General features: G+C 68.6%; 2 protein-coding genes and 1 long non-coding RNA gene across 12 annotated transcripts; 1 reads left to right on the forward strand and 2 right to left on the reverse strand.

Annotated features, from left to right (window-relative positions):
• Positions 1 to 16: 16 nt before the first annotated feature.
• Positions 17 to 3163, reverse strand: LOC138062092 (uncharacterized). Its single transcript, XR_011136104.1, has 3 exons — positions 2507 to 3163; positions 1457 to 1589; positions 17 to 517 (listed from the first exon to the last, which is right to left on the reverse strand). It is a non-coding gene; the product is annotated as an uncharacterized lncRNA (long non-coding RNA).
• An 833-nt stretch (positions 3164 to 3996) lies between these two features.
• Positions 3997 to 10670, forward strand: SMPD2 (sphingomyelin phosphodiesterase 2). Of its 9 annotated transcripts, none has more exons than XM_068917987.1 (13): positions 3997 to 4112; positions 5147 to 5550; positions 5698 to 5983; positions 6591 to 6678; positions 6999 to 7095; positions 7191 to 7267; positions 7602 to 7695; positions 7780 to 7869; positions 8440 to 8522; positions 8814 to 8946; positions 9043 to 9147; positions 9321 to 9477; positions 9664 to 10670. In XM_068917987.1, the coding sequence occupies exons 4-13, from the start codon at positions 6629 to 6631 to the stop codon at positions 10074 to 10076; spliced, it is 1299 nt and encodes a 432-aa protein (XP_068774088.1). In that variant the 5' UTR covers positions 3997 to 4112; positions 5147 to 5550; positions 5698 to 5983; positions 6591 to 6628; the 3' UTR covers positions 10077 to 10670. The 9 variants fall into 9 exon arrangements, with proteins under 9 accessions (XP_068774088.1, XP_068774086.1, XP_068774087.1 ...); XM_068917985.1 differs by having other exon boundaries at positions 5698 to 5970; positions 6457 to 6678; XM_068917986.1 differs by having other exon boundaries at positions 5698 to 5970.
• Positions 10666 to 25392, reverse strand: MICAL1 (microtubule associated monooxygenase, calponin and LIM domain containing 1). Of its 2 annotated transcripts, XM_068917970.1 has the most exons (25): positions 24875 to 25391; positions 20891 to 21171; positions 19947 to 20154; positions 19635 to 19751; positions 19263 to 19364; positions 19002 to 19157; positions 18653 to 18753; positions 18158 to 18415; positions 17608 to 17723; positions 17324 to 17450; positions 16799 to 16871; positions 16224 to 16371; positions 15943 to 16130; positions 15656 to 15765; positions 15495 to 15545; positions 15278 to 15355; positions 14781 to 14952; positions 14221 to 14303; positions 13593 to 14073; positions 13207 to 13274; positions 12937 to 13035; positions 12757 to 12850; positions 12560 to 12659; positions 12297 to 12370; positions 10666 to 12189 (listed from the first exon to the last, which is right to left on the reverse strand). In XM_068917970.1, the coding sequence occupies exons 2-25, from the start codon at positions 21149 to 21151 to the stop codon at positions 12059 to 12061; spliced, it is 3396 nt and encodes a 1131-aa protein (XP_068774071.1). In that variant the 5' UTR covers positions 21152 to 21171; positions 24875 to 25391; the 3' UTR covers positions 10666 to 12058. The 2 variants fall into 2 exon arrangements, with proteins under 2 accessions (XP_068774071.1, XP_068774072.1); XM_068917971.1 differs by lacking the exon at positions 17608 to 17723 and having other exon boundaries at positions 17324 to 17542; positions 24875 to 25392.
• Between the last annotated feature and the right edge of the window lie 157 nt (positions 25393 to 25549).

A 25549-nucleotide genomic window follows, 5' to 3' on the forward strand; every position in this document is an offset into this window, starting at 1 on the left:
TTTTTTTAAATAAATTAAAAAAAAAAAAAAAAGAAGAATGGGAAAGGAACTGTACGGAGAAAGGAGGACCGTGTCCGGCGCTGGAAGGGGAAAGACCGGTCCCCGGCGTCGCTGATGAAGGCCGCGATCTTGTCGAACGCGGGACGTCGGAGCGGAGGACGAGCCCTTCTTCCGGCCGGGGCGCGCGGCCGCCTCCTCGCTCGGCCGGGCCGTCGTCCTGCCCGTCGGCTGCCGGTGCCGAGGGCAAAGGCAGGAGCGCGGAGGGGATGGAGGCGGCGGCGGCGTTGAGGTCCGGCGTGCAAAGAGGTGGCGCCGTGCCCAGCCCTGGGCAGCGCGGCAAGGGGCTCGCAGGGGACGGGCGGCGGGGGCAGCCCGGGGCTGGAGCGCGGCGTGCCGGGGAGGGGGCGGCAGAGGGGCTGAGCCGGAGGCTGCGCCCGGCACCCGCCTCCGCGCGGCCGTCCGGCTTCCCGAGCAATCGGCGCCGGCGGGCGGCTCTTCCCAGTGCGCCGATATCCGACTTGGGGAAAAGAGAGAAAAAAAGCAAAGTCGAAGAGGGGCCTCGACAAATGCAAGCCTTTTTTTTTTTCTTTTTTTTTCTCCCCCTCTAAGGCTCTTTTTTTCCCCCCCCAATTTTTTAAAATTAAAGTGCTTTTTTTAGTACTTTTTTAAAAAAGACACCACGTCCGTCGTTGGAAGTCGGCCCTTTTACGCCGCTCGGCGGCGGCGGGGACCTGCTCCCCTTGTGCCGGTGCCCGGGGAGGGCGGACGAGCCGAGTTGGCCGGCTCAGAGGCCGAGAGAGGCAGGAACGGGCTGAACCAGCCGGGGACGACAAGTGGCAGGGGACGGGGGAGACGGCTTGTGTCGAGAAGGCGTTGGGCTTTATTGAGCTCGTTTTGGGGCGCTGCAGCTGAAAACTGGCAGCGGAGGCCCTGCCTTGTGCGCGCGCTCGCAGGGGTAAAGCAGGAAAGAGCCGCCGTGGTAGAGTGGCCCGATTTACTTTGCGTATGTACATTTTCCGGTTTTTTGAGTTTTTTTTTTTTTTTTCCCTCCCCCTTCTTTTCCTTTTTTTGGCTTTTTCTGTGTTGACGGTTTTCCTGGTTTAAGCTTTTCCTTGCGGCTGCCCCCCGAATTGCTCCTCTCCGGGCGACGCTGCCCGGCGCCCTGCAGAAAGCCGGCCGGGGAGAGCGGCTCGGGCAGGGAGGAGCGCGTCGGGGCCCGGGGGGCCGGCGAGGGGCTGGGGGGCGCAGAGGAGGCGGCGGGGAGGGGGGAAACGCGGGGGACGCGGCCCCAAATAACGCAAGCTGGCAGGCAGGGTGCCAGCGGGGCGGCTGCCAGGGAGAGCATCCCTGCGAGTGGGAGGCCGGAGGGGATGCAGAGGGAAGAGGGGTCGGGCTTTGGGGTGGAGGGAAGTGGCACGGAGGGGGTCGAGGGATGCCGGTGGGGACGGAGCCGGACCTTTTGGTTTGGAGAGGTTTCTCCTGCCGGGCTCTTGCTGGAGGGGTGGTCACCGGTGGAGGGGTGCAGAGCCAAGTGCTGATGGCAGGCAGGGAGCGTTTCTAGGGGTGCTGGAGCCCCTAGGATACAGCCACTGTGGATACAGGCAGTGCTTTTATATATATATATATATATATGTATATATATATATTTGTGTGCATGTGTATAAATATATATACATATAAAAATATATATATAAAGAGAGAGAGAGAGAGAGAAAGAGGTGGATGTAGGCTCGGTGCTAGTGGGTGGCCCCGCTGCAGAGCATTTTTGCGACGATCCCCGTCAGCGTCTCCGCTAGCCGGTCCCTCCGTGGCCGCGTCCCACTGGTCCCGCGGGCCGGCCGGTGCAAACGGTGGCCAGGAGTCGGTCCGCCAGCGATAGCGGCGCCCGGCCCCGTAGCTCAGGAAACGGCTTTTGCTGCAATCGCGCCGGCGGTAGCATCCCGGAGCAGGCGGTGCCGGGAAAATAAAAAACCAAACTGACGGACCGGCCGGCTGCAGGATGGAGATGGTTTTTTGCCAGCGGTGGGGGGAGAGAAAGAGCGTGGTGCCGGCGTCACCGGGACGGGGACACCCGCAGCCGCGGCCGTGCTGGGCAACGTCTGCCAAGTTCTCATATGTAGCATGTTTGCTTGTTGCTCGTTTGTTTTTCTTTCTTCCGTTTCACTCACTGATCTAAAACTCTGGGAATTAAAAGCTCAAACCTCCCCGCCACCAAACACCCGCGCACACCTCCCTCCCGCCGCCTCGCCGCTGCACCCCCCCCCCCCCCCGGGGTACCAAACTCCTCTTTAACTGGACCGGTTTGCGCCTGCCTCCATCCCTCCGCGGCCCAGCTCGGGTGCCGAAGCCGCGGTGGCCGCGGCCCGTGTGCACGGACGGGGTTTCGCCCGGATCCTGTAGACCCTTTCTCAGCGCCCCCCCCCCAGCCTCTCCCTTCTCCTCCAGTGTATTTATGAATTTCACATGAAGTACTGTTTTATTTTTTTAAAGACTTTGTAAAGCTTACCAGGGTTACGATCACCATTTTTAGAGCTGTGTCAGTCCACAATGTTAAAAATCCAGTTTTTTTTTATGTATTATATTTTTTGTGTATTTTTTTTTTTAATCCAGCTGTGATGGGTTGTATCATATATTTGTTGTGTTTACTGTATCTGTCCAACTTCAAAGAGAGGAGACTGTGGAGCTCCGAGAAAAACTACGGTCTGCTGAAAAAAAAAAACAAAAAAACCCAAAAACATTAAAATTATTTGTTCATGGGTTGGCTCAAACAGTTCCAAAATTCCTCTTTTTTTGGTCTCTGGTGGCGCGCCGTGGCTAGTCCGGCCTGGGAAACCTCTGGGCTGGGTAACGCGTTTCCTGTTACCCCGCGCTTTCGGCTTACGCCTCCTGCTACTTTCTGCCGGCGCTTGGCCCGCTGGCGCTGGCTCTGCTGGGGAAAGGGGGCTGCCGGTTCCTCCTTGCCCCCCGGGAGGGGCAACGGTGGGAAAGCCACGGCCACCGGAGCCGCGTTGGGACGAAGAGCCGTGCAGCCCCCCGCGCGCTTCCCTGCCACGGCCCCTCCGTGTCCCTGTCCCCAGGGGAGGGCAGTGCAAAGCCTCCCTCCCTTGCAGCGGCCCCCTCCCCTTGTGCACCCTCTCTTGCGCCCCAGCTCTCTCCCCATCCCTCTCCCCACGCACATCCTTCCCCCTCCATGCGCCCCTTCCCCTCTCCCCACGCACCCCCACTGTAGCCTACCCCCCCTCCCAGGCACCCCCGTCCCTCTCCCCATGTACATCACCCCCCCCAGGCACCCCATGCCCCTCCCCATCACCCCTCCCCTCTGTCCCCATGCACCCCCACTGCAGCGTCCCTCTCCCCGCTGCACCCCGTCCCTCTCCCCTCTGCAGCGTCCCTCTCCCCGCTGCACCCCGTCCCCCTCCCCGCTGCACCCCGTCCCTCTCCCCGTTGCATCGTCCCTCTCCCCGCTGCACCCCGTCCCTCTCCCCGTTGCACCCCCGTCCCTCTCCCCGCTGCACCCCGTCCCTCTCCCCGTTGCACTGTCCCTCTCCCCGTTGCACCCCCGTCCCTCTCCCCGTTGCATCGTCCCTCTCCCCGTTGCACCCCGTCCCTCTCCCCGTTGCACCCCGTCCCTCTCCCCGCTGCACCCCGTCCCCCTCCCCGCTGCACCCCGTCCCTCTCCCCGTTGCACTGTCCCTCTCCCCGCTGCACCCCGTCCCCCTCCCCGCTGCACCCCGTCCCTCTCCCCGTTGCATCGTCCCTCTCCCCGTTGCACCCCCGTCCCTCTCCCCGCTGCACCCCGTCCCTCTCCCCGTTGCATCGTCCCTCTCCCCGTTGCACCCCCGTCCCTCTCCCCGTTGCACCGCCCCTCTCCCCGTTGCACCCCCGTCCCTCTCCCCGTTGCACCGCCCCTCTCCCCGTTGCACCGTCCCTCTCCCCGCTGCACCCCGTCCCTCTCCCTCCAGCCCGCGCTCCGCCTCCCCCGCCCCGTCCCCTCCCCTTCCTTTTCCGAGCCGCAGCGCTGCCTGCCGGGACTGGTAGTCCCGCCGGCCCCGGCCCGAACTCCGCTCCCGGCTCGGTCCCGGCCACCGCCGCCCCGCTCCGCTCCGCGCCAGGTGGGTCCGGCCGCGCCCCGCGCCCCCCGCTCCGCTCCCGGCCCCGCTCCGCTCCCGGCCCCGCTCCGCTCCGGTCCCCGCTCCGCTCCGGTCCCCGCCCCGCTCCGGCCCCCCGCTCCGCTCCGCTCCGGTCCGGTCCGGTCCCCGCTCCGCTCCGGTCCCCGCTCCGGTCCCCGCTCCGCTCCGCTCCGGTCCCCGCTCCGGCCCCCGCTCCGCTCCGGTCCGGTCCCCGCTCCGGCCCCCGCTCCGCTCCGCTCCCGGCCCCGCTCCGCTCCGCTCCGGCCCCCGCTCCGCTCCGCTCCGCTCCGGCCCCCGCTCCGCTCCGGCCCCCGCTCCGCTCCGGCCCCCGCTCCGCTCCGGCCCCCGCTCCGCTCCGGTCCCCGCTCCGCTCCGGCCCCGCTCCGCGCCGTGCGCGTCCCGCTCCGCTCCGGCCCCCGCTCCACTCCGCTCCGCTCCCGGCCCCGCTCCGCTCCGCTCCCGGCCCCGCTCCGCTCCGCTCCGGCCCCCCGCTCCGCTCCGCTCCGGTCCCCGCTCCGCTCCGCTCCGGCCCCCGCTCCACTCCGCTCCGCTCCGGCCCCCCGCTCCGCTCCGCTCCGGCCCCCCGCTCCGCTCCGCTCCGGCCCCCCGCTCCGCTCCGCTCCGGCCCCCCGCTCCGCTCCGCTCCGGCCCCCGCTCCACTCCACTCCGCTCCGGCCCCCGCTCCGCTCCCGGCCCCGCTCCGCCTGTTGCCGCGCTCCGCTCCGCGCTGGCGGCCCCGCGAGCGGCGCCGGGGGGAGCCCGCTGCTGCCCCGCTGCCGCTGCGGCGCCCGCCCGCCCCCTTCCGCGCTGCTGGCAGCCTCACGGCGGAGGCGCTGCTGCGAGCGTCGGGAAAAAGCCGGGCGGGCGGGGAGAAAAAGAAACGCGGCGAGGAGCCACCTGTAGCAAGAGCTCAAGCCCGGTATCGGACGGCGGGGAGTGCACGGCGGACGCTCTGCTGGGGCAGCGTTGTCCACCCCGGGGTAACGGAGCGCCGCGGGCTTGCTTGTTTTCGGCAGTGTTTTCCCCGAGCTGCGCTGAGCCGCGGGAGCAGAGCCGCGACGGCCTGAGCCTCGCCTCGGCCCCTGCCCGGCCACAGACTTCTGGGGAAATTTTGGCCTGGAAAGGGAGGAAGCAGGGGTGGAAGAAAGTCGTGGCTGAGCCGCTGAGGAAATCCCGCAGCAGGTGAGGCTGGCAGAGGAGGTCGTGGCCGTAGCGCAGCCGCACGGGCGACGTGAGCGTTTCGGTCCAGACGTGGCGCCAGCCTCTTGGAGCATCACAGCAGCCGGGAGCCGAGAAACCCGTCCCGAAAGGGTGGATTTCCACCAGCCCGCGAACGCGGCCGGCGGGAGCGTCGGCAGCGGGGAGGCAATAGCGACGGGACCTGCGACGTGCGAGTTGCTACGTGTCCGTCAGGCTCCCGGTGCGCGTGTTCGCGGGGGAGGAGAGCTCGGGAAGGACCTGAGCCCGAGCGCTGGGCTAGAGGTGATGGTGGGATCCTCTGGGTCACGGTCTGGTGAGTTTAGGGTATAGTTTGTGTTTGCTTTTTTACTTTTAAAACCTAAACCAGGCGACAAAGCTGTTCGGAGATCAGCATGATGGTACACCAGGGTCGTTGAACTCGCTGACTTTCTGGCCGCGTTGCTCCCCCAAAAGCCCTGGGGAACAAGCACGGAGAAGAAGTGCAAATTGCGATCCTGGAAAGCCTCCTCTCTGCCATCCGGCTGAGCCCTTGCCTTCCTCCTTGCCTGCCCTCGGCTCAGCCCCCCAGTGCTGGGCCGCGGCCAAAACCCCGTCCGGAGCTCCCGGTTGTGGCTGGCACGGCTTGTGGTGCCAAGGGCTGGTTCGTGGACCTGGTCAGATCTTAAAAAACGTGCATGGGTTTCCCGAAATGCCGTGGGGAATTGGGCACCTCGGTGCTATCGCACCCCACCTTGTGCTGCAGATCACTGCAGAGCCGGTTTGAATAGAGGGGTTCAAGTTTATCCAGTGAATAATACTTAATAGTAGATAGTGGATTTGGATATTATCTATCTCATGGTCGTTACCCGCCTGGATCCTGTTTGTTCCTATCTCTGCTCGTTACCGTCTCTGTGCTGGGGGAGAGCAATGGGGTTACCTGGACAGTTTGGGTACCGGTTTCGGTGCCCGGGTCCCGGGGAGCGGGTCCAATCATCTAATTCGGGATCGACCTTCCCGCGCGCGTTGGTGCCCTTTGGTGGCCGGGTCTCCCTGCTATCGGAGGGATTCGGATGGCCACGCCGTCCGCGTTCGAGCACGCGCCCATCGCCCCCGGCCGCTCCACCCCCTGGCCTTTGCCTCCGCGCAGGGCTTAGTTTGCCCGGCCGCCCCCGCCGGCAGCGTCTGGCTCCCCTTCCCTGCCTCCGCCGCGCGCTGCCGTGCCCCCGGCGCTCTGATCTGAGCGCTTCTCCCTGCGGGATCCCGTCCGGCTTTTCCCTGCAGACGCGCTGAAGCCCGGCGGGACCGCTCGGCTCGCCGCGATGGAGGAAGATCCCGCGCTGCAGCTCCGTGTCTTCGACCTCAACTGCTGGTGAGTCCAGAGTTCGCCGGCTCTGTCGCTGGGTTGAGTGGAGATCGGAGCAGCTGGGATGAGTACGGATACCACGGACACCCCAGCCGCGGCTGGGTGCCCACCTCCTGGGGATATACCTTGAGGTGCCCTTAGCTTCGGGGTCGTAGGGAGACCCAGAGACCTCCCAGCCCCAAATGGTCCCAAAGCGGAGCAGGCAGGGCATCTCGGCTGGCCTGTGCCTGTCCTCCCCCCGTGCCACCTGCTCCCCTGCATCCATCTCCGGGCCCCGGCTTCCCCCCGTCCTCTCTGGCTGCTCCCGAGGCCCCCGTCTCCCGCAGGGCGATCCGCTACCTGAGCAAGCGGCGGCAGGAGCGCGTGCAGCTCATCGGGGACACCCTGTGCCAGGAGGGCTTCGACCTGGTGCTCCTCCAGGAGGTGAGGGCAAGGAGAGCGGCGCGCGGCGGGGAGGCCCAGGGGAGGCAGGAGGCAGCCGAGGGCACCCGTTCTCAGCCCATCCTGCTGTTCTCCAGGTGTGGAGCGAGCAGGACTACGGGGTCCTGAAGGAGAAGCTGGGAGGCTGCTACCCCTTCTCCCACTACTTCAGGAGGTGAGAGGGGCCGGAGCAGCCCCACAGGCTGTTTGCAGGGCGGCGGCAGGGCTGTGCCGTGTCCTCGGCACGAGGGATGCTCGATGACCTGGAGAGCCTGGTGAAGGTCCTTTAGGTCATGTCAGTCACCACGGCAGGTCGTAGTCCTCGGTCCCCCAGGCAGCATGAACGCAGCCCAGAGACTTGGTGCTCAGGAGCTCCAGCTGGAGCAGCCCCATGCCAGAGCTGGCGCTGGGACCCAGGCGTCCGGGTTCCCCGCTGTCGTTCACTTGGGGATGGAGGGAGGGAGAGAAGAGGTGTCCGCGTTGGCTCACTGTGCCTTTCCGTCCTGCAGCGGGGTGATCGGCAGCGGCCTCTGCATCTTCTCCAGGTTCCCCATCCTGGACACGTTCCTCTACCAGTACTCGCTGAACGGCTACCCCTACATGGTGAGTGGGGCGGGTGGCACGGCACCGCGGCCCCGAGCCGGGAACGCCTCGCCAGCCCCAGCTCTCTCTTCCCCCACCCGGCAGCTCCAGCACGGAGACTGGTTCTGCGGCAAATCCGTAGGGCTCGTCGTTATTAAGATCTCTGGGATCATCTTCAACATCTACGTGACCCACGTGAGCGTCCCGGGAAGGACCCGGCGTGGCAGGGGAATGGGGGGACGGGATGGATGGGCTCTCTGCCCGCGGGGGACCAGCCAGACTGGGATTTTGGGGTTTAGCTGCTTGGGCATCCTGCAGTCCTGCTGGGAAAGCTGAGCCGTGCCCGGGATGCCCTAACCCGGGCGGCGAGGGGAACTCCTCCGAGGAGGGCAGCGAGTTCAAATGCCGCCAGGGCTGGGCTCACCCAGGGGACGGAGGGCCCTGCCCCGTCCCCGAGCTTCAACCGCTCGTCTGCCCCGTCTCACTCTGAGCCACAGACCCTGATTTCAAGAAATCCTGCTAGAGAGGGCGACCGGGTCTGTGCGTCACCCCCCGGCCTGGCTGTGCCGTGGGTCAATGTCCCAGGGTGTCCCTGGAGGGGTGGGATGAAGGCAGAGGGGTTGGGACCCAGGAGAAGACCACCTGGAGGGGTTATACCCAGGGCTGGGGGGGGGGGGGGGGCTGCAGGGGGGCATGGAGCAAGGGAGGTGCCAGAAAGCGGTGGGGGGGGGGGGGAGTGACGGCCGCTTTGCCCCCTCTCGCCAGCTGCACGCCGAGTACTGCCGGGAGAAGGACGCCTACCTGCCCCACCGCGTGGTGCAGGCCTGGGAGCTGGCCCAGTTCATCCGGTGAGCAGCCGCGGGGTCGCCCGGCGGGGGCAGCCGGCCCTCGCGTCCGCTGCGAGTCCCCAGGGGGGTGCGCGGGTGTCTATAGGGCTGGAGGGTGCCCCGGGCGGGACCCCCGCTCCGGGGCGGCAGGGGGAGTTGCACTGGGGAGAGCACCCACTTGCGCCGGGTCCCAGCCGGGAGTTTGGGGGCAGCCCTGGTTATCGCAGCGCAGCGTGGGGCAGCGCGAAGCGGGCCGGCGCCGGGGCTTTGCTGGTCTCGGCGCGGGCGAAGGTCTCTGCCCCGTCCCTCCAGGCACACGTCCAAGGCGGCCGACGTGGTGCTGCTGGGAGGGGATTTGAACATGCACCCCGAAGACGTGGGCATCCGGCTGCTGCGCGGCTGGACGGGGCTGCGCGACGCCTTCGCCGAAGCCAAGCGCTTTGAGGTGAGCGACCCACCGCCCCGGCACAGCAGACCCCGGGGGGCAGGCTGACCGCCCCCACCTCGGGGAGGGAAAGCCGACCCGCGGGCTTGCTCGCAGGGCTGCGAAGACGGCTGCACCCTCGTCCCGGACAACTGCTTCACCGCCAAGACGGAGCTGCTGCCCTTCCCGCCGGGGATCCGCATCGACTACATCCTCTACAAGGTAGCGCGGTGGGTCGGGCCGGCGCCAGCCGCTGCGGCCGTGCCCCGGCGGACGGGGAAGGATGCTCTCTGCATCCCCGTGGCCCTCCAGCCGCGGGAGCCGCTGCCCCGCGCGGGGCCGCGGTTTGCGAGGAGGGGAGGCCGCGGCGTAACCCCGCCGCCCGCCTGGCCCAGGCCGCGTCTCGTTTTGCGGTGAAGTGCGAAGAGCTGCGGACCACCACGGGGACGGCGCCGGGCAAGGACATCCCTTACTCGGACCACGAGGCCGTGATGGCGACGCTGCGCGTGCGGAGGCAGAGCCGGACCCCGGGGCCGGCCCTCGGCACGGCCGGTGAGATGCGGGGCACGACGCCCTGGGAGGGCTGGCGGCGGACGGGCCGACCCCCAGTCCTGCTTCAAGGAGCATTTTGGGGCGTTTTCCCCTTGTTTGGGGCTTGCAGGGAGGAGGCAGGCACGAGGGGACGGGACGAAAAGGGACGTTTAAAGGGCCCCGCTGAGCCGCCCCTCTCGCCCGCAGGGCCGGCCCTGGCGGACGTCGTGAACGAAGCGCGGACCGAGGTGCGCGTGGGGCTGCACGCGGCGCGGCGCCAGCGCTACTCCTCGGGCAGGATGGCCGCGCTGGCCCTGCTGCTGCTGCTGCTGCAGGCGGCCGCCGGCCTGGGCTCGCTGGCGGGCTGGACCGCCGGGCAGCCCTTCCCCAAGCTCTCCTTCTCCCTGCTGGCCTTCCTCGCCGTCGGCGCGCTGCTGCTCGCCACCGTCCTCCACCTCTTCCACACCATGGAGGTGAAGATGCTGCAGGGCACGGAGGAGGAGATGCGGCTGGCGCTCCGGGCGCTGCAGGACCGCCTGGGACCGCCTGAGCCGGGGCGGCGGGCGCCGAGCCATGGCCCCTTCCCATCCCGCCCCGTTTCGGCCTCTTTTTCTAGTTGACTTCTGGTTTTAGACGAGCGGCGCTGCGGGGCTTTCGGCGGCGCGCGGGTCGCGCAAGCGCCTTTTCTGGTTAAATGAACCTTTGGGGACGGATTTGTAGCGTTCGCCCCTCGTGGGAACCACGATGGAGGCGTTTTTAATGGTGGTGGTGGGGGGGTTGTTCCTTTTTTTGTTGTTTCTTTTTTTTAACGCATCCTTCCTGGCTCGGAGGTGCCCGCTGGGGCGGCTGGGAGGCGCGAGCCGCTCACCTCGGGGGGAGCTGGGCCAGCCTTGGGGGCACCAGGTTCGCTTTCCATGAGCCCTAATACCATCTCGTAGGCCTTCGGGGGACCTAAAGGACCCAGAAATTTGGGATTTCCTTTTTAATCCTTGTGGTTACAACACAGCCCTCTGCCCCAGGTGGGTACCGACAGCCAGGAGATGCTGTGATGTTTTCTCCAGCCTCCCGCCGTGGCAGCACCTCTGGCCTCGGGCTCTCCCGGGGGGTCCTGCCAGTCGGACGCGACTGTGGTCTCTAACCCTGCCGCCAGCTCGACTGCTCCGACAACTAGATTTGACTTGGATAGAAAATAAAGGCGGTGTTTTAGCCCTTTGCGCTGGATCTGGGAAGCTTTATTCCGGGGGGGTGGGGGGAGACGGCGGTGGCGGCAGAACAGGATGGTTGGTACGAGTGAAATGCAGATGGGAAGGTGGTGGAAGCACTGATGGCAACAGCAGGACAAGGGTTACCGCGTCTGCAACGACGGCCCCTGCTCCCGGGATGCTGTTCCTGGCGGGAAAGCCGAGGGCCGCGCGCGCGGCGGGCTGCAGAGCCCCGCTTCCCGCAGCCCGGGGGTGCAGGCCGGGCTCTCGGATGCGGCAGCCTTGCCCGATGCGTGCGGGGACCGGCTTAAGGGCAGTTCGGAAGTGGAGCACCCTGTCATACCTGACGGCTCCGTAAAGGGGCTGAAAGATCGGTGCCGAGACCAGTTTGTCACTGCTGGCTGAGAAAAACCCCAGCAGCACGAGGAGGAGGTGGCAGTGTCACCCGTGGACACGGTTGTCCATGGGTTGGCGAACGTGGGTGTGAGTAAAACCCGCTCGGAGAGCTGCTGGATAAAGACCCCCTTCCCTTGCCGGAGTCCCTAGGGCAGCTGGGGCCGGCTCGGCAGCCAGGCACCACCCAACGCAGCGATGCGGAGCCACGGGTCCATCGCGGACCCCGCTGGCGGCAGCCGCACGCGTGGATGGACGTGCTGGCCTGGGCCGGGTGTCCTGGGCTGGGATGGACATCCCAGGGTGGCCCCCGGGGCGGGGAGGCTGCTGCCACCGTCACCTCTCCGTGTCCGGCGCCTTCGCCGAGACCACCTGCGGTGGCTGCCGTCACGTCTTTGCACCCGGGAGTTTGGGCTCGCCGAGCTAAGCCCGTCGCAACGGACTCTGGTTTCTCCGGAAAGCGCATCTCGTTCACCAGGACTTAGGCCCTGGCGGAGACCGTCCTGAGGAAGGTGGTGGTGCAGTCAAGCACGGGGAGCCCAGCACGGGGGCTCTGCGGGCAGGAAAGCTGCTGATGCTCCTAGCTAAGCCAGCAGGTCCTCGGGCAGCGCCCACCTCGCAGGCACCGTGGCCACGGCACGGGAGAGGCCTCAGTCCTCCATCGGCGGTTTCCTTCTTGGGCAAACGCTAGGCAGAGCCGCAGAAGTTCCCCCCCCCCCGCCTTTCATGTTTTCCCCCCGCAAATCTTGTTTTCAAGCAAGCGCAAGGCAAAGGTGAGCTGGCCAAGCGTGCCACCCGCCGCGGGTCAAGCGCCCTCTCCACGTCCCAAAGCCAGGATGCTCCTTGGTGTCTCCTTGGCTGTGCGTCCATCAGCATCTGCCCCCCCACCCCTGCCCCCAACCAAGGTCAGGCTTTGGCAAGCAGGAACCTGTATTCACTGCCCCAGCTAGTCTTCAGCGGTGGCTCAGGGTGATGCTCGGCAATGGCAGGTCCTGGGCTGGCGCCGATCAGGCCTGCAGCTCGCTGAGCCGCTTCTCCTCCTGGACGTGGATGAGGGCGTTGCGCTTGTTCACCACCTCCAGCAGCTGCGCCAGGATCTCCCGCTCGGCCGCCCGCTCCTCGGGCGTCTTCAGGGCTTCTGCAGGAGCGGAGGGGCCTGGAGCAGGGCAGCAGGCGGGCGCCAGCCTCGGCGCTGCTCACCCGGGTGCACATGGGTCCCCCCCCCCGGCTCGTGTGGCCACTCACCCTCCTTGTTCATGTACTGCCGCAGCCGCTGGTCCAGCTGGCATTGCTGCTCCTGCAGCTTCAGCTCCTGCACCCTGCGGGGAGGGAGGGCGGCGCTGGCTGCAAGAGGGGCTCGGGCCAGCTCGCCCCTCTTGCAGGGAGGAGAGGTGGCCACAAGGGACAGAAATTTGGCCTGGCAAGCCCCCCCCCCCCCCCCCCGGGGCAGGGACACGGCAGCCTGGGGAGCATCTCCAGTCCCATCTCCCCGAGCCGCAGCATCTTACGCGATCATGAGGTCCGACTCCTCGGACACCAGGCTGTTCTTCTTCTGCACCAGGTAGAGCAGCTGGTTCATCCACTGCGTCTTCAGGTCGGCCGGGGTGCCTGCGGGGCGGCGGGGGGGGGGGGGCGTGAGCAGCAGCGGGGTGCAGAGCCCCCGGCCCGGGGCACGCGGGGGGGGCCCCGGCCGGGCTGCCCTTACCCGCTTCCTCCCGCAGGAACTTCTCCAGCTTTATGCCCTGCTTCTCCAGCTCCTGGAAGGTCACTTCGATCTCCTCCAGCCGCCGCTGGATGGCCTGCGAGGGGAAGAGCAGCGTTGGCCCGCAGGCCAGGCACGCAGTGACTGGGATTTAGGGACCCGGCTCGCCCCCGGCAAGGCTACCTGCGCCTTGCAGAACCGCTTCATCTGGGCCTCCCTGGCCTGGCGGTCCAACGTTCGCTTCCAGGTCGGGTATTTCTCCGGTTCCTCCAGGATCAGGCACTTGCAAATCGAAGCACGAGCGTCACAGGCCGGTCCGCAGGCCGAGCGGCTCCGGCCCCGTCTGCCGAGCGGAGCTGGACCCCAGGCACCGGCGAGCCCGGAGACGCCCGCCAGAGCTCCAGCTACCGCCCAGGGCTGGCTGGATTACTGCCGCGCGGAGAAACCACTCACAGACTCCGCCATAGTGCCAAGGTCCAGGCCTTCCTCCTCCTCTTCCTCGCTGTCACTCTCCTCTGAAGCTGCCCAAATTAAAGAGCTGTTTCGGCCCGGTGCTTCACGAACGTGGCGGGTGCGGGGGGGTGGGGGGGTGAACACTGCGTGGGGCTGGGTCTCTGCAGCTCGCTCAGGTCCAGGTGTACATGGGACTGGGTTGGGCTGAGCCCCCACAAACTCATCTCCCATGGCAGCACATCCCCCCTCCACTCACTGAGCTGGGCCTGTCCCCGTGGGCAGGGAGGATGGCAGGGTGGGTGAGGGGGTTTGGGGCATGGCAGGGCCGTGCCGGAGGGACCCAGAGCCCCCCCCTCTGCAAGACCCTCCAGCTTGCAGCCACCTACCTTCCTCCTCGGCCATTTCCTCCTCCTCCTCCTCCCAGCCACCTTGTCCTGGCTGCAGGGCACGGAGGGCCACGTGCGCGGCTCCGAGCCTCAGCCTGGCCGGCTTTGGCGGTGGCTCTGGCTCCGCATCCACCGTCAGGCTCAGCGTGGACAGCTTGAGCTTCTCCAGGGGCGTCAGGATGATCTTCCTCCTGCCCCCGCTCTCCTCGTCCTCCTCGGCCGCCCCACGGGGCTCTGCTCCAGGGCCCTGCTCCTCCTTCGCTTCCTCGGCCCCCAGCCCCGGGTCCGGCCACGCCGGCGCATCCTGCTCCTCGGGGCCTGCAGCATCCTCTGCTCCGCCGGGCTGTGCCGGCGGCGACTCCCGCAGGGCTGCTGGCGGCGGCACCGGGGTGCTGGGGAGCCCTGGCTGAGCGGGTGCTGCCTCCTCGGGGGCTGCACACGGGCTCCCCGTGTCCGGGGGAGGGTTGCTGGTGGCGATGTCCTAGGGCAGAGCCAACGGCAGCGGGTGATGCAGCGCAGGGCCGTGCTGGAGCATCCCCCCCCCCCCCCGCCGCTGTGCCTTTTGGGGGCCAGCACGCTGCCTCTGTGCTGGTCCCCATTTCACCCAGCGCCGTTTGTGGCTACTCACCCCATCGGGCAGCACTGGCAGCTCGTCCGGGGGCAGCTCCATGCCAGGGGGATTGGGGTAGTGAAGGGAGCAGTAGAAATGACCTGGGGGCACACACCTGTGTTGCAACCTAGAAAGAAGGCTGCAACGCAGGGACCTGACGGGCTGCAACATGGGGACGCGATGGGCTGTAACTCGGAGACCTGGCGGGCTGCAACATGGGGACCCAAGAGGCTGCAACATGGGGACCCGACAGCCTGCAATGTGGGGACCTGATGGGCTGCAACATGGAGACCCAGCAGGCTGCAACGTGGGGACTCGACAGGCTGCAATGCAGGGACCCGAGGGGCTGCAACATGGGGACCTGACGGGCTGCAACGTGGGGACCTGATGGGGTGCCATGCGGGGACCTGAGGGGCTGCAACGCAGGGACCTGACAGGTTGCACCGCTTGGCCCCTGCCCCAGCTCGCCAGCACTCATGCAGGGCAAAGAAACAGCCGAGCAGCCTCCAGCAGCACCATTTCCTCCCCAAAAAGTGGCGGAAAAGTGCCCTCCGGACCCCCACAGCAGCCCGGCTCACCGTCCTCCTCGTCGAAGGCGTAGTCGCCCAGGCGCAGGGTGGCCCCGCACTGGCGGCACTGGAAGCAGCCGCGGTGGAAGAAGCGGCCCTCGGCGCTGACCCGCTCCACGATGTAAACCCGGCGGCCGCAGAAGTAGCAGGCGTCGCTGCTCTCGCCGCGCGCCGCCGAGGGCTGCGGGAGCGCGGGGATGGCAGGCTGCCGAGGGCCTCGGCGGGATGCCGGCGCCCTCCCGGCCCCCCCACCCCACTCCACCCCGAGGTGGGTACAGGCGACTGGCGAAGGGATTGCTGGCACCGGAGAGGGAGCGGCAGGTCTTTGCTCCGGAAAACCAGTCGGGTCAGGAAACGCGCAGGGAGGAGTCCCCAGCCCGTGGGTGTTGCTTTGCACAGCCCAAATCCCAGCGCTTGGCTCGGCCCCACCACCGGCCTCCGAGGGCCCCCGAAACGCCCGGCCCGGCCGCAGCTGCCCCAGGACGACGCGGGCAGCCAGGACCCACCTGGCCGGGGTCCGCCGCGGCGGTCGCAGGCTGTTTGTGGCCGCCGTCCCAAACGTCTCCGTCCGGCCCCGGGTCCGGCTGAAAAGCGACCCAAAGCGACGGCTCGGGCGCCTGCTCCTGGGATGCTGCCCACGGGGACGACCCGCTGGAGCAGAGCGGGGTCCCGGGGACGCAGCCCCCCCCTCCTCGTCCCGCGTCCCCGGCGGGGCTGACCCACCTCTGCTTCCCTGCGGCTCCTCTTGGGCTCAGCATCCTTCTGGGCGCTGTCCTGAAACGGTGGCGAGGGGGGCGGGTGGCTTGGGAGAGGGGCCGGCGGCCGAGTCCCAGCCCCACGGCATCTCAACAGGGGGGGCCGGGGAGGAGGGGGGGGGTCCTCACCTGGGCGCGCTTCAGCGTCAGGCTCCGGCTCTTCTGCAGCTTGCTGAGGAAGAGGATGGCGCCCTTGGTGCTGTGGGTCGACAGCGGCTTCTTGGCCACATCCTCCGACCCTGCGAGAGGGGGGACGCGGCCGTGCTCGCGGGGCGGCCCCGGCCAGTGGGGCAGAGCCTGCGGCCGGCGTGGGGGGAGCAGCCGGGCAGCCCCCGATCCCCCGCCCGGGCCGCGCGCCGGGAGGGAGCGGGCATGAAGATGCCCCCACGGCCGGGACATGGACCCAAAGCTCCCACCTGGAGGAGGCTTGAAAGCTTCGTAAAACTGGCTGAGGTAGGTGATGAGCCCCAGGCGGCTGGGCTCCGACATGGAGGCCATTTCGGCGCTGGAGAGCACCGGCTGGATGCCCAGCTCCTGCTCCGCCGTGTCCAGCATGGCCTGGTGCCTCCGGAGGGGGTCCAGCTGGTCGATGGAGTCAAGATCCCTGCGGAGGGATGGAGAGGGGTGGGGGGGACCCGGTGGGACCCGGCTCGGCGGGGCCGGGGGCTCGCGGCGGCCCGCGGGCGAGGACGCTCACACGAGGTCGGGCCGGAAGCGGTGGACGAGGGCGCAGAGGGCTCGGCCGCTGCTCCAGGACCGCGTGAAGTCGGCCACCTCCACGCCGCGGTAGCCGGCCGTGCTGGCCCGGCACCAGCTCAGCAGCTCCTCGTAGGTGTCTCCAGCCACTGCAGGGGAGACAGCGCAGGCGGCCCTGTCCCGCAGAGCCTGGCGCGCCGCCCGCCCTCCCGCTCCCCGCTTTCGGGGCGCCCAGGGGCAGGGGTCCCGCCGGCACGTGATGCTGCCGGCCAGTGAAAGCCCCCCAAGCCCGGCCAAACGCAACCGTCGCTATTTCACGGCTCGTCGGGTCCGGGCTCAGGGTGGAAGGAGGGTGACGAAGCCCACTCGGAGAGGGGCCGGAGGGGGGCCGGGGCGGCGGGAGCGGAAACCAGCCCCGCGACCAAGACGGAAACGTCGCGGCTCCTTGGGAGATGGCCGAGGCTCACGGCGGAGCCAAAATGAGGACGGGGAGGAAAATCGGGGCATGGGCTGCTGGGGAGGGACAGCAGAGCCTGGCAGCCGTGGGGGTCCTGGGGGAGGACCAGGCGCTCTCACCCGTGCTGAGCCGGTTGTCGCTCTTCCCCTTGTGGTCCACCTCCACCATGCCCACCAGGTAGAGGTCCTGGACCTGCCGGTGGTGATACGCAGGAGGTGGGTTACCGGCTGCCCGTAGCCAGTGGTCCAACACAGGGGGGACACCTGGACCCCCCCCCCCCACCAAATGCAACCACAGAGCTCTGGGCATCGCTGCTGCTCCACAGCAGGGAAATGCGTCGAGTGCCCTGGTGCTACAGCACCGCCCGGGGCACCCGCTTCAGCCCCTACGGGAGAGGGGACCGTGCAGATTTGTCTCACCCAGTGCTCAGCCCCCCAAGGATGCTCCCCTTCCCACCCCCCCCAGCAAGGCTCAGTGCACTGCGGGGCTGGACCGTCACTCCAGGATGGAGTGGGATGGACCCTCGCCCGGGGCAGACGGACCCTTGCCCAGGATGGGTGACCGAGACCTGGGGGCACCTCGGAGCTGGCTTGTGCCCTCGTCTCCCCTCATGCCCTGCGGAGGGATGCGGCAGGGCCGGGTACCTGGCTGGGTTTGATGGCCTGCAGGTTGATGTTGGGGTAGCGGGTGGTGGGGTCGATGCTGTACTGGCTCACGTTCTTGTTGGTGTTGTCCGGGGAGGTTTGCGAGAGGTGTTGGTAGATGCTCTCCCTGGGCACGGGGGACAAAGCTGGCCTCAGCCCGGTGACGGTGCCCTCCCAGGCCATCCTCTCCCTCCCGGACTGGCGAAGGCTGCAGGTCTCCTGGGATGGGATTGCAGCCCAGGGCAACGGGCACCCGCCGGCGGCGGTGGGCCGGGGCGTCTCACCTCTCAGCCAGCACCTCCAGCGGGGGGGTCCCGGCCGCCCAGCGCCTGACCATCCACGCCGCGTCGAAGGCGGCGAGGAAGCCCCTGGCCACGCCAGTGCCGAGTGGCCAGAAGGGCTGCGAAACGAGAGACGAGGATGGAGCGGCACGGCTGGTCGGGCCGGCAGCGCCCGGCCGAGGCGCTGGGAGGAGGCTGGGACTTGGCCGGAGATGAAAGCCGGGAGAGGCGGCGAGACGCGTGGGGCCCGGGGCTGCCCGGGGGCGTGGGGTGAGCCTGGGCAGCAGGTGACCCCCCCCCCCCCCGCCCAGCCGAACCACCCCCGGGTGGTGGGACACAGCGGAGGGCTTGGAGAAGGGGACAACACCTGGGAAGCATCCCAGCACCAAGCACATGGGAGCAAGGATGGAGGTCGCGCTGCAGGGATGGGATATGAGTTGCAAAAAAAACCCCCTCCTCTCGCAGCCCTGGCGGGGGAGGCAGGGAGAGGGGAAACCGAGGCACGGGGAAGCGGGCAGGAGCTGCCGCGGGCTGCCCGCAGCCGAGTCTTCACCTCCACCAAGCAGTCGCCCACCAGGCCGAGGAGCAGGCGGGCGCCGTCGTGCTCCCGCACCAGGGCCGCGTTCTCCGAGCGGGTCATGCAGGTGAAGTCGAACACGTCGACGTCCGGCAGGCCCCGGTGGTTGAGGGCAAACTCCAGCTTGGGCAGGCAGTAGTTGGTGGAGAAGTTGGCCGCTTCTTTGGCGTAGCTGAGGAGGGCTTCCCGATTGACGTTGTCCGCGGCCAGCAGGCTCTCCGTGTCCGGCTTGTCCTGCGGGGACGGGGACGGGGACGGGGGGAAGCTGGCTGCCCTCGGGCCAGCCTGGCACGTGCAGCCAGCTCAGGGCTGGGAGCTCCTGCAAAAGGAGATGTCCCTCCCCAGGAGCTCGCCGCGTCCCCGAGGCCCAGGGACGCCGGCCAAACCAGCGCCCGCGGCTCAGCCGCCCGCATCCCCGTGCCAGATCCCGAGCCGGGGGGGGGGGCCGGGGCCGGCTGCTGCCCACCTCACCTGGAGGATGACGCCCATCTTGAGCAGGCTCTGCTTCTTGGCCGTCATGACGAAGTAGTGAGTGTCGTCCTTGTAGTAGACGATGTTTTCCAAGTCGATACCTGGCATCCGGCAGAGACGGGAGCCGAGCTGAGCCCGGCGGGGGCTGCAGCCGGCGCTGGGGCCGGGAGGAGCCCCCGGCTCGGCGTTAGCCACCAAACGTCCCCTGTCCCGGGGGTACGGGGCGACAGGGCACCGCGTGGGGACGCAGCATCGCTCCCAGCCGGGAGGGGACACGCCGGGGCTGAGGATGCCTTGCACAGGGGAGGGGGACGGGCAGAGCCCGCGGGACCCACGCCAGGCCACCGACCCGTCTTGTTGTAGAGGTTTTGGAAGAACTTCTGGTTGTAGATTCGGGCCACGCCGCTGATCTCGGCCACCTCCACCTCGGCCCGGCTGTGCCGGTTGACGAAGTTGGTGGTGATGCCGATGGCCAGCTTGCCGCGGGTCTCCTTGCGCTTGAATCCTGCGGGCGGGCAGCGGCGTGAGCGGCTGCCCCGGGCCCCGGCGAGGGGCTCGCAGCCCTGCCCGGCGCGGGGCGGCAGCGGGGGTCCGGCGCGGCTCCGTTCACCTTCGGGGACGAATTTGCCGCCTCCGGCCGAGATGAGGACGTCGAAGGCGTAGTGGCTCAGGGGCGAGGAGCTGGGCTGCAGCACGGCCCGCCAGCCGCCCTCTGCCGCGGGCGAGAAGGCGGCGTCAGGGTGGGCACCCGCAGCGGGAGGGAGGGAGGGAGGGAGAAGCCTCCCAGCACGGGACCATGTCACGAGCGTGCCAGGTCTCTGCTGAGACATGCGCCGGAGGAAACGCTTGCACTCCTTCCCCCTGCGCCAAGGCCTAACCCAGACTAGCGGATGGACTGGGGGCTCACAGCACCTATCCGAAGCCCAGTACTTGCCCCTAAGGGTGCTGGGTCCCCCCCGCCTCCGCCGCAGTGCTGCCTTACCCCGTCCGCCTGCCTTGTCCGCGGGAGGCAGGACACCCTTAAACTGCACATTGACATGAACCTCCACCCCCAGGAGCAGAGCCACCTTCAGCAGGATCAGCTGGAGCTGCCGGATACCTGGAAAGGTGGAGAGGGCACGGAGGGGTGAGAGCCCCCAGACGCCCCCCACTACATCCCCCACCTCCCCCAGCACACTCGCCAGGTCTCTCCTCCCTGCTCCCATCACCTGGGAGGTCCCCATGCACCCCGCGGTGGGTGAGCTGGGGCAGCCTGGGGGTCGCCGGAGGCTGAGCATCCCCCCCAGCCACTCACTGATGTGGTCCAGCATGCCAGTGCAGAAGCGTCCGTAAAACTTCTTGGCGCCCAGCGCCCGCAGGTCGTGGATGGTGAAGGGCCAGAGATGCAGGACGTTGTTGCGGGAGAAGGAGTCCCTCTTCTCCACCAGCACCACGCGGGCGCCCAGCAGGGCCAGCTCGATGGCCGTGCGCAGCCCGCAGGGGCCAGCCCCCACCACCAGGCACTGCGAAGGGGACGGGCGCCGCCGTGGGCCTGGTGCCTCAAAGGGATGGGGCTGGCGGGTGCGGGGGGTAAATCCCCAGGGAGCTCAGCACCACCACGGACAGCATCTCCTCGCCCCGGGGTCAGGATCCGTCCTCCCTCCCCCCCCACCCCGGTTCCCCCCCTGGTTCCTGGGCCGCAATCACTGCATCTCACTGCGAACTGGCACCTGGGGGCCCTGCCGGGGTCGCTCCCCGCCTCCCCCTCCCGCCTGGCTGGCTGGACCTTGCCTTTGCGCCAGTGCAATAACAGCAATTAACCGCTCGGCGAGATAAGGCAGGCGCCTTTCCCGCTCGCAGCAGATGGGGGCCGGCGAGGGCGCGCTGCCGACAGGCTCGAAAACACGGCGCCGAAGCTCGGGCTCCTGCCAGCCACCTCCAAGGGCTGGGGAGGGCACCGGCCGCCAGGGACGAAAGCCAGCCCGGGGGATCGTCCTGCCCGTGGCGCGCTCCCGGCACCGCGCAGAAGGGCTGCTCCGTCCACCCCGGCGTGGGAGCCCCGGGCGCGCCGCTAGCCGGGTGGCACGGAGCTGGCGTCGCGCCGCGGGGAGGGCAGCGGGGTGCTGACAGCACCGCTTAACAACCCGCCCCGGTGCCAAGGTGCTGCCGTTCAACCCCGTCATCCTCCCGCCCGGCCCGTGGCTCTTCCCGGATGCCCTGGCGGATGCTGTCGCGTGGGACGAGGCGGGCGCCGGGTACCTTGGTGCGGGCGCAGGCCGTGCCCTGCTCGTAGTCCTTGTGGCTGGCTTTCTTATCCAGCTTGCTCCACAGTGCCTTGGCGCTCCAGGAGTTGAGGGAAGCCCTGAGGCCACGGTAGAGGGGCAGCCCGGTGCCCTGCAGCTCCAGGCACTGCCGCAGCTCCTGAAAAACGCCCAGCGCCTCCCGGCACTGGCTGGCCCGCACGAACCTCTCGAAGAGGACGTGGGCCGGGTTGCCCGGCTCACCGTCCGGCGCGTTCATCCCGGCTCAGCCCCGGCAACCTGGCGAGGGGATGCGAGGGGGGGAGGCTGGGAGGTGGGGGGGTCCCTCCCGGCATCCCCAGCTGGGACCGGCTCCCTCCCCGCCAGACCGTCGTCACCTAACTAAACCCATCCGAGAGCCTGGCTGCATCCGCGGCATGGGTGCCCCCAGACCCGGATTTGGGCCCCTTCCCGACAGCAGCTGGCAGAGCCTCCGCCGGGTGCGGCTCCCGGCAAGCCGCGGTGTCACCCTGCGCAGGTGACATCGGGGAGGGGACAGGGCGGGCTGCGCCGCGGCCGCCAGCAGCTTCCTCCATGCGACGCGTACCTGCGGCAGCCGAAAGCAACCCGGGGTGTTTCAGGGCCCTGGCAGAGACGCCACCCGCTTCCTTCCTCTTCACCCTCTGCCTGGCCGGGGAGGGGGGGGACAGGGCAGCGGAGAGGGGCCCCGGCTGCGGGGACAACCCGCAGCGCCCGGCTGCCCCCCCAAAGCAGCCGGACGCGTCCCGCTGTGCAGGCAGGACCGACGCCGTCCCGCAGCCCGGCGGCCGCTTCGCCCTCCGCCTCGGAGCCCGCCAGCCGCGAGGAGGGGCACCGGGAAGTGCCCGCTGCGAGGCCGGCAGAGATTAGCACAGAGGAAGCACCGGCCGAGAAGGGGGGGGGGGGGAGGAAACCCTCCCCCCCCCAAAACAAACCCACAAACCGCTGCAGCAATGGTGCAGCTGCACCAATGCCACGCCGGGTATCTCTTACCCGCAGGAATACTGGCTCGTTGCATCCCCCAGGCACCCCCAAACCTGCCCTATCCCCAGCATCTCCCACCCGGAGACCCCCTCCGCGCGGGGCCCCGGCTGCAGACTCCGGCTCACGGCATCGGCCCAGCTCTCAGCCCCGGCGGGAGCCCAGCGCCTTCCCGGGTGCTGCCAAGGTGGAAGCGCCGCGCGCCGGGAGAGGCGGCCAAGGGCTCGTCCCGCTGCAAAGCAGCGCGCTCGTACCTTTGCACTGCTCCTCTTTGACCTCGGCGTGGGCGCCGGGTGCCGCACGCGCAGCAGCGCCCCGAAGCGCTGCCGGCTGCTGCGGGGAGGGAGGCAGCGGCCGGCCCCGGCGGCTTTGCAGCGAGATGCGGGACAGGGAAGAGCTTCATTCCCAAGCCCAGCTGCCGTCTTTGGGGGAGGGAGGAGGTATTCAAGTGCAGGGGGAACTAGCAGCCCGAATACTAGGCCCATTTCCAAGCGTGTTTTCTCCTCCTGTGCTTTGCAAGACCACCCGGCGGCCCCGAGGCTGCAAAGCAATTTCCCCCAGCGCCACCTCTCCCCAGCGCCACGGCCAGGCGATCCGGATGCGTTAACCTCCTCCTTCGCGGACAGATGTGAGGATGGAGTATCCTGCCCCAGCGGGGGCTGCAGCAGGCCCCCGGACCCCCAGCACTGCTGGCTGCAGCCCCCGCGGCTCGGCCGCCGCCGGTGCCATCCCGCAGCATCCAGCCAGCTCTCCGCCACCGGCTGCTTTTCTTCCCTGGGCATCTCCGGCTGCTGGAGGCAGGAAGCAGCCCCGACCTCCGGTTCCCGACCGCTGCAACGCCGTGGGGACACACGGCGCCAGGGAGAGCTCGGCCGGCACGGGGCTTCGGCCGGGGTTTGCCGGGGAAGCGCGGAGGAGGCACAACGACGAGCCTTGTGCTGCATTCGGGTGCTATGGAAACAGCCCTCGTGCCGTCACCCCTGCGGCCTTCGGGCACCGTCCGGCCCCTTGGGCGTTTTCAAACCCACGCAAGGATTTCATCCAGACCAGCCGAGAAGGACGGAAACCCCCCGCGGATGCTCAGCTCCTGCACGTCTGAGGCCACCAAGCCGCGGGGTCCCCAGCGAAGGGGGGGGCCGTGGGAAAAGCCCTCGCGCAGCCAACGCCGCTCGAGCGGCTCCAGCGCCGGCGGGCGGGATGGAGGGTCTCTCGGGGCCGCCTGGTGTCTCGGCCAAAGATCCTGTTTTTGGCTGTTTGCCGGGCTGGGATTGCTGGCCGGGCCCTTTCGGGGACAGGTGAAGGCAGCGGGTGCTGTTTTTCCTGCTGCTTACGGGCTCAGACGAACCAGCGGAGGCCTCTGCCCTGGAGAGCGTCGCCAGCCCGACGCTGGGCAGCCGGGCAGCGGGACGGGGCAGGGAGAGCCCCTTGGCCGACCCTGTGGGACCCTGCCCTAATTTGGCCGCGTTATAGTCCTTTGAGGGAGGGGAAAAAAAAAATCCCTGCAGCTCCTGCAGTCTTAGCGCGGGTGCTGGTGCACCCACCCCCTTGGGCCGGACCGGCTCCGGGCACCCACCCGGTGCAGCGCCGGCTCGGGGAAAGGGCCAAGGAGAGGGGACGAAGCTGCCACCAGCTTCAGCGAGAAACTCTGCCGAAGCATCTCATCCCGCAGGAGCGTAACAGCATCCCCCACGGCCCGCTACCGTCAGCGGGCAGCAGAGGAAGGTGACGTGCGGCTGGAAGGAGTTTGCTTTAAAGCATGCACCAAAGCGCCCTTGGCGAGTCCGTGCCCCAAGGGGGCCCTGCAGGGTGCCAAGCCAAACAGTGCCGCCGTGGCGGGCGCGTGCCCCGTGCCTAGCTGCGGTGGCCTGCTCCGATCCCGCAGGGGGTTTTGCAGCAGCCCGGTGGGTTTCCTGTCCCCACGTCACGGGCGAGTCCCCACCTCGCTCCCTGCACACCGCGGGAAGCAGAACTGCGTGCCTCTCCGGGGCTTTTTGGCGCTGCCCTTTGCAGCAAGCTGCAGCCCCATCCGGGGGAGGACGGGGCAGAGCTAGGGCTGCGGGGAGGGGGGAGAAGGGGGAGCAAAAATCCCCCCCAATTTCCACTGCCGCTCCCCAGCTCGTAGGGCTCAGCTTCGCCCCCGCGCCCAGCGCCAGCCCTTCGGGGTGCACGCGGGGTGCTGCCTGCTGCAGCCAGGATTTGCACCCTCCAGCTTCTCCCACAGTCGCCCCACGGGGCCAGCGGTCCCCATCGCGGCCGACGGGCCCCGGGGGCGGCCCCTCGCCTACATACATTTTGTGACTCTGCACACCCACTCATCCGGGAAGCCGTGCTTGCTGGGAGCCGGCGGGGTCGAGAGCCAGCCCCGACGCATGCAACGTCAGGCCGTGCTTGCGGCGAGGAGCCGGGGGCTTTGCCAGCACCCCCCGGCCAGGGCAGAGCCCCCAACCCCGGAGCTAGGGCTGCGCCCTAGGAAAGGGCGGCCAGGAGCATCCTTCCCCCTCGCTCCAGCACTGAGCGGCCGAGCCGGGGAAACCCCCTCCACGGCCGGGCTCGGCCGAGCGCTTCCGTCGAGAAGGGCTGGGGGGGGGGGCGACCCCGGTGCCCCCCGGGGAAAGCGGAGCGGCTCCACGGCCGGGGGCACCCGGCAGCCCCTCGCCAGCCTCGACACAAAGAGCTGCCGCCACCCCTGCACCGAGGAGCATCACACCGGGGGACACGGCGGCCGCGGGAACGGCGCCGGGGGGGGCATGGAGGGCCTGAGCGACCCCCCGCCCCATCTGTCCCCAGGGCAGCACCCTGAAATCACTGCCCCCCACCACCACTCCCGCAGCGGAGCCGGGGCCGGAGCGATGCTCCGCGGAGGGGACCAGGCGCGCCGGCAGGATGCTGTCCCTGCGGCGGAGGCCGGCGGCTCTGGGGAGGAGGATGCCGGCGTTTCCCCCCCCCGCCCCGGATGCTCTTGCTCCATCCCCTCCTCACTCACCTCCAGGGCCCCGCGGAGGGGGAAACTGAGGCACAGCCTGGCGACGGGGCCAGGGCTCGGGCACGTCACAGCCGGGCAAGGGCGAGCAGGAAACCGGCTCTCGCTCTCCGCAAGCAGCTGCCGGCTCCCCCTCTCCTCCCCCTGCGGCCGCCGAGAGGACCCAGGCGTCCTGGCTGCGCCGAAGCAGGGCGTGCGCGGCTGGAGCAGCCCAGCTCCTGCCTGCTCGCGGTCTGCTGGATTTTACCGCAATTCTCTTTTTCGGGACGTTTTCAGGGCCCGGGCTTCCGGAGGGGTTGCGCTGCCTGACATCTCGCTGCCGCGAGTCCGACCTCTCCGGCGGGAGCCGCGACGCCTGGAGAGCCGTCGCCAGCGGCTGCAGAGCGCAACTTCCTCCGCTTTTGTTCTTTGGGGTAAGAAACCAGCTCCTTTGCAAGGCAAATCAAAAGCCTCTCGCGCTCACAATTAAACACTCGGTTTTCCGCCACGCTGTCCCCTCCCCGTCGCTAACTGCCGTGCTGCACTTCCTCCCGCAGCCAGAAATAGAGCCCAGGAGCCGGATCCTGCTCCGGGCAGGCTGGATCCTGCTCAGCACCGGTCGCAGACCCCGCTGCCCAGAGCCAGGTCCTGTATCTCCACCACTGCCCAAGCCCACCGCAGCCCTCAAAGAAAAGTTGA

Source organism: Struthio camelus, chromosome 24 (assembly GCF_040807025.1).
Source record: "Struthio camelus isolate bStrCam1 chromosome 24, bStrCam1.hap1, whole genome shotgun sequence".
Taxonomy (NCBI): Eukaryota; Metazoa; Chordata; class Aves; order Struthioniformes; family Struthionidae; genus Struthio; species Struthio camelus.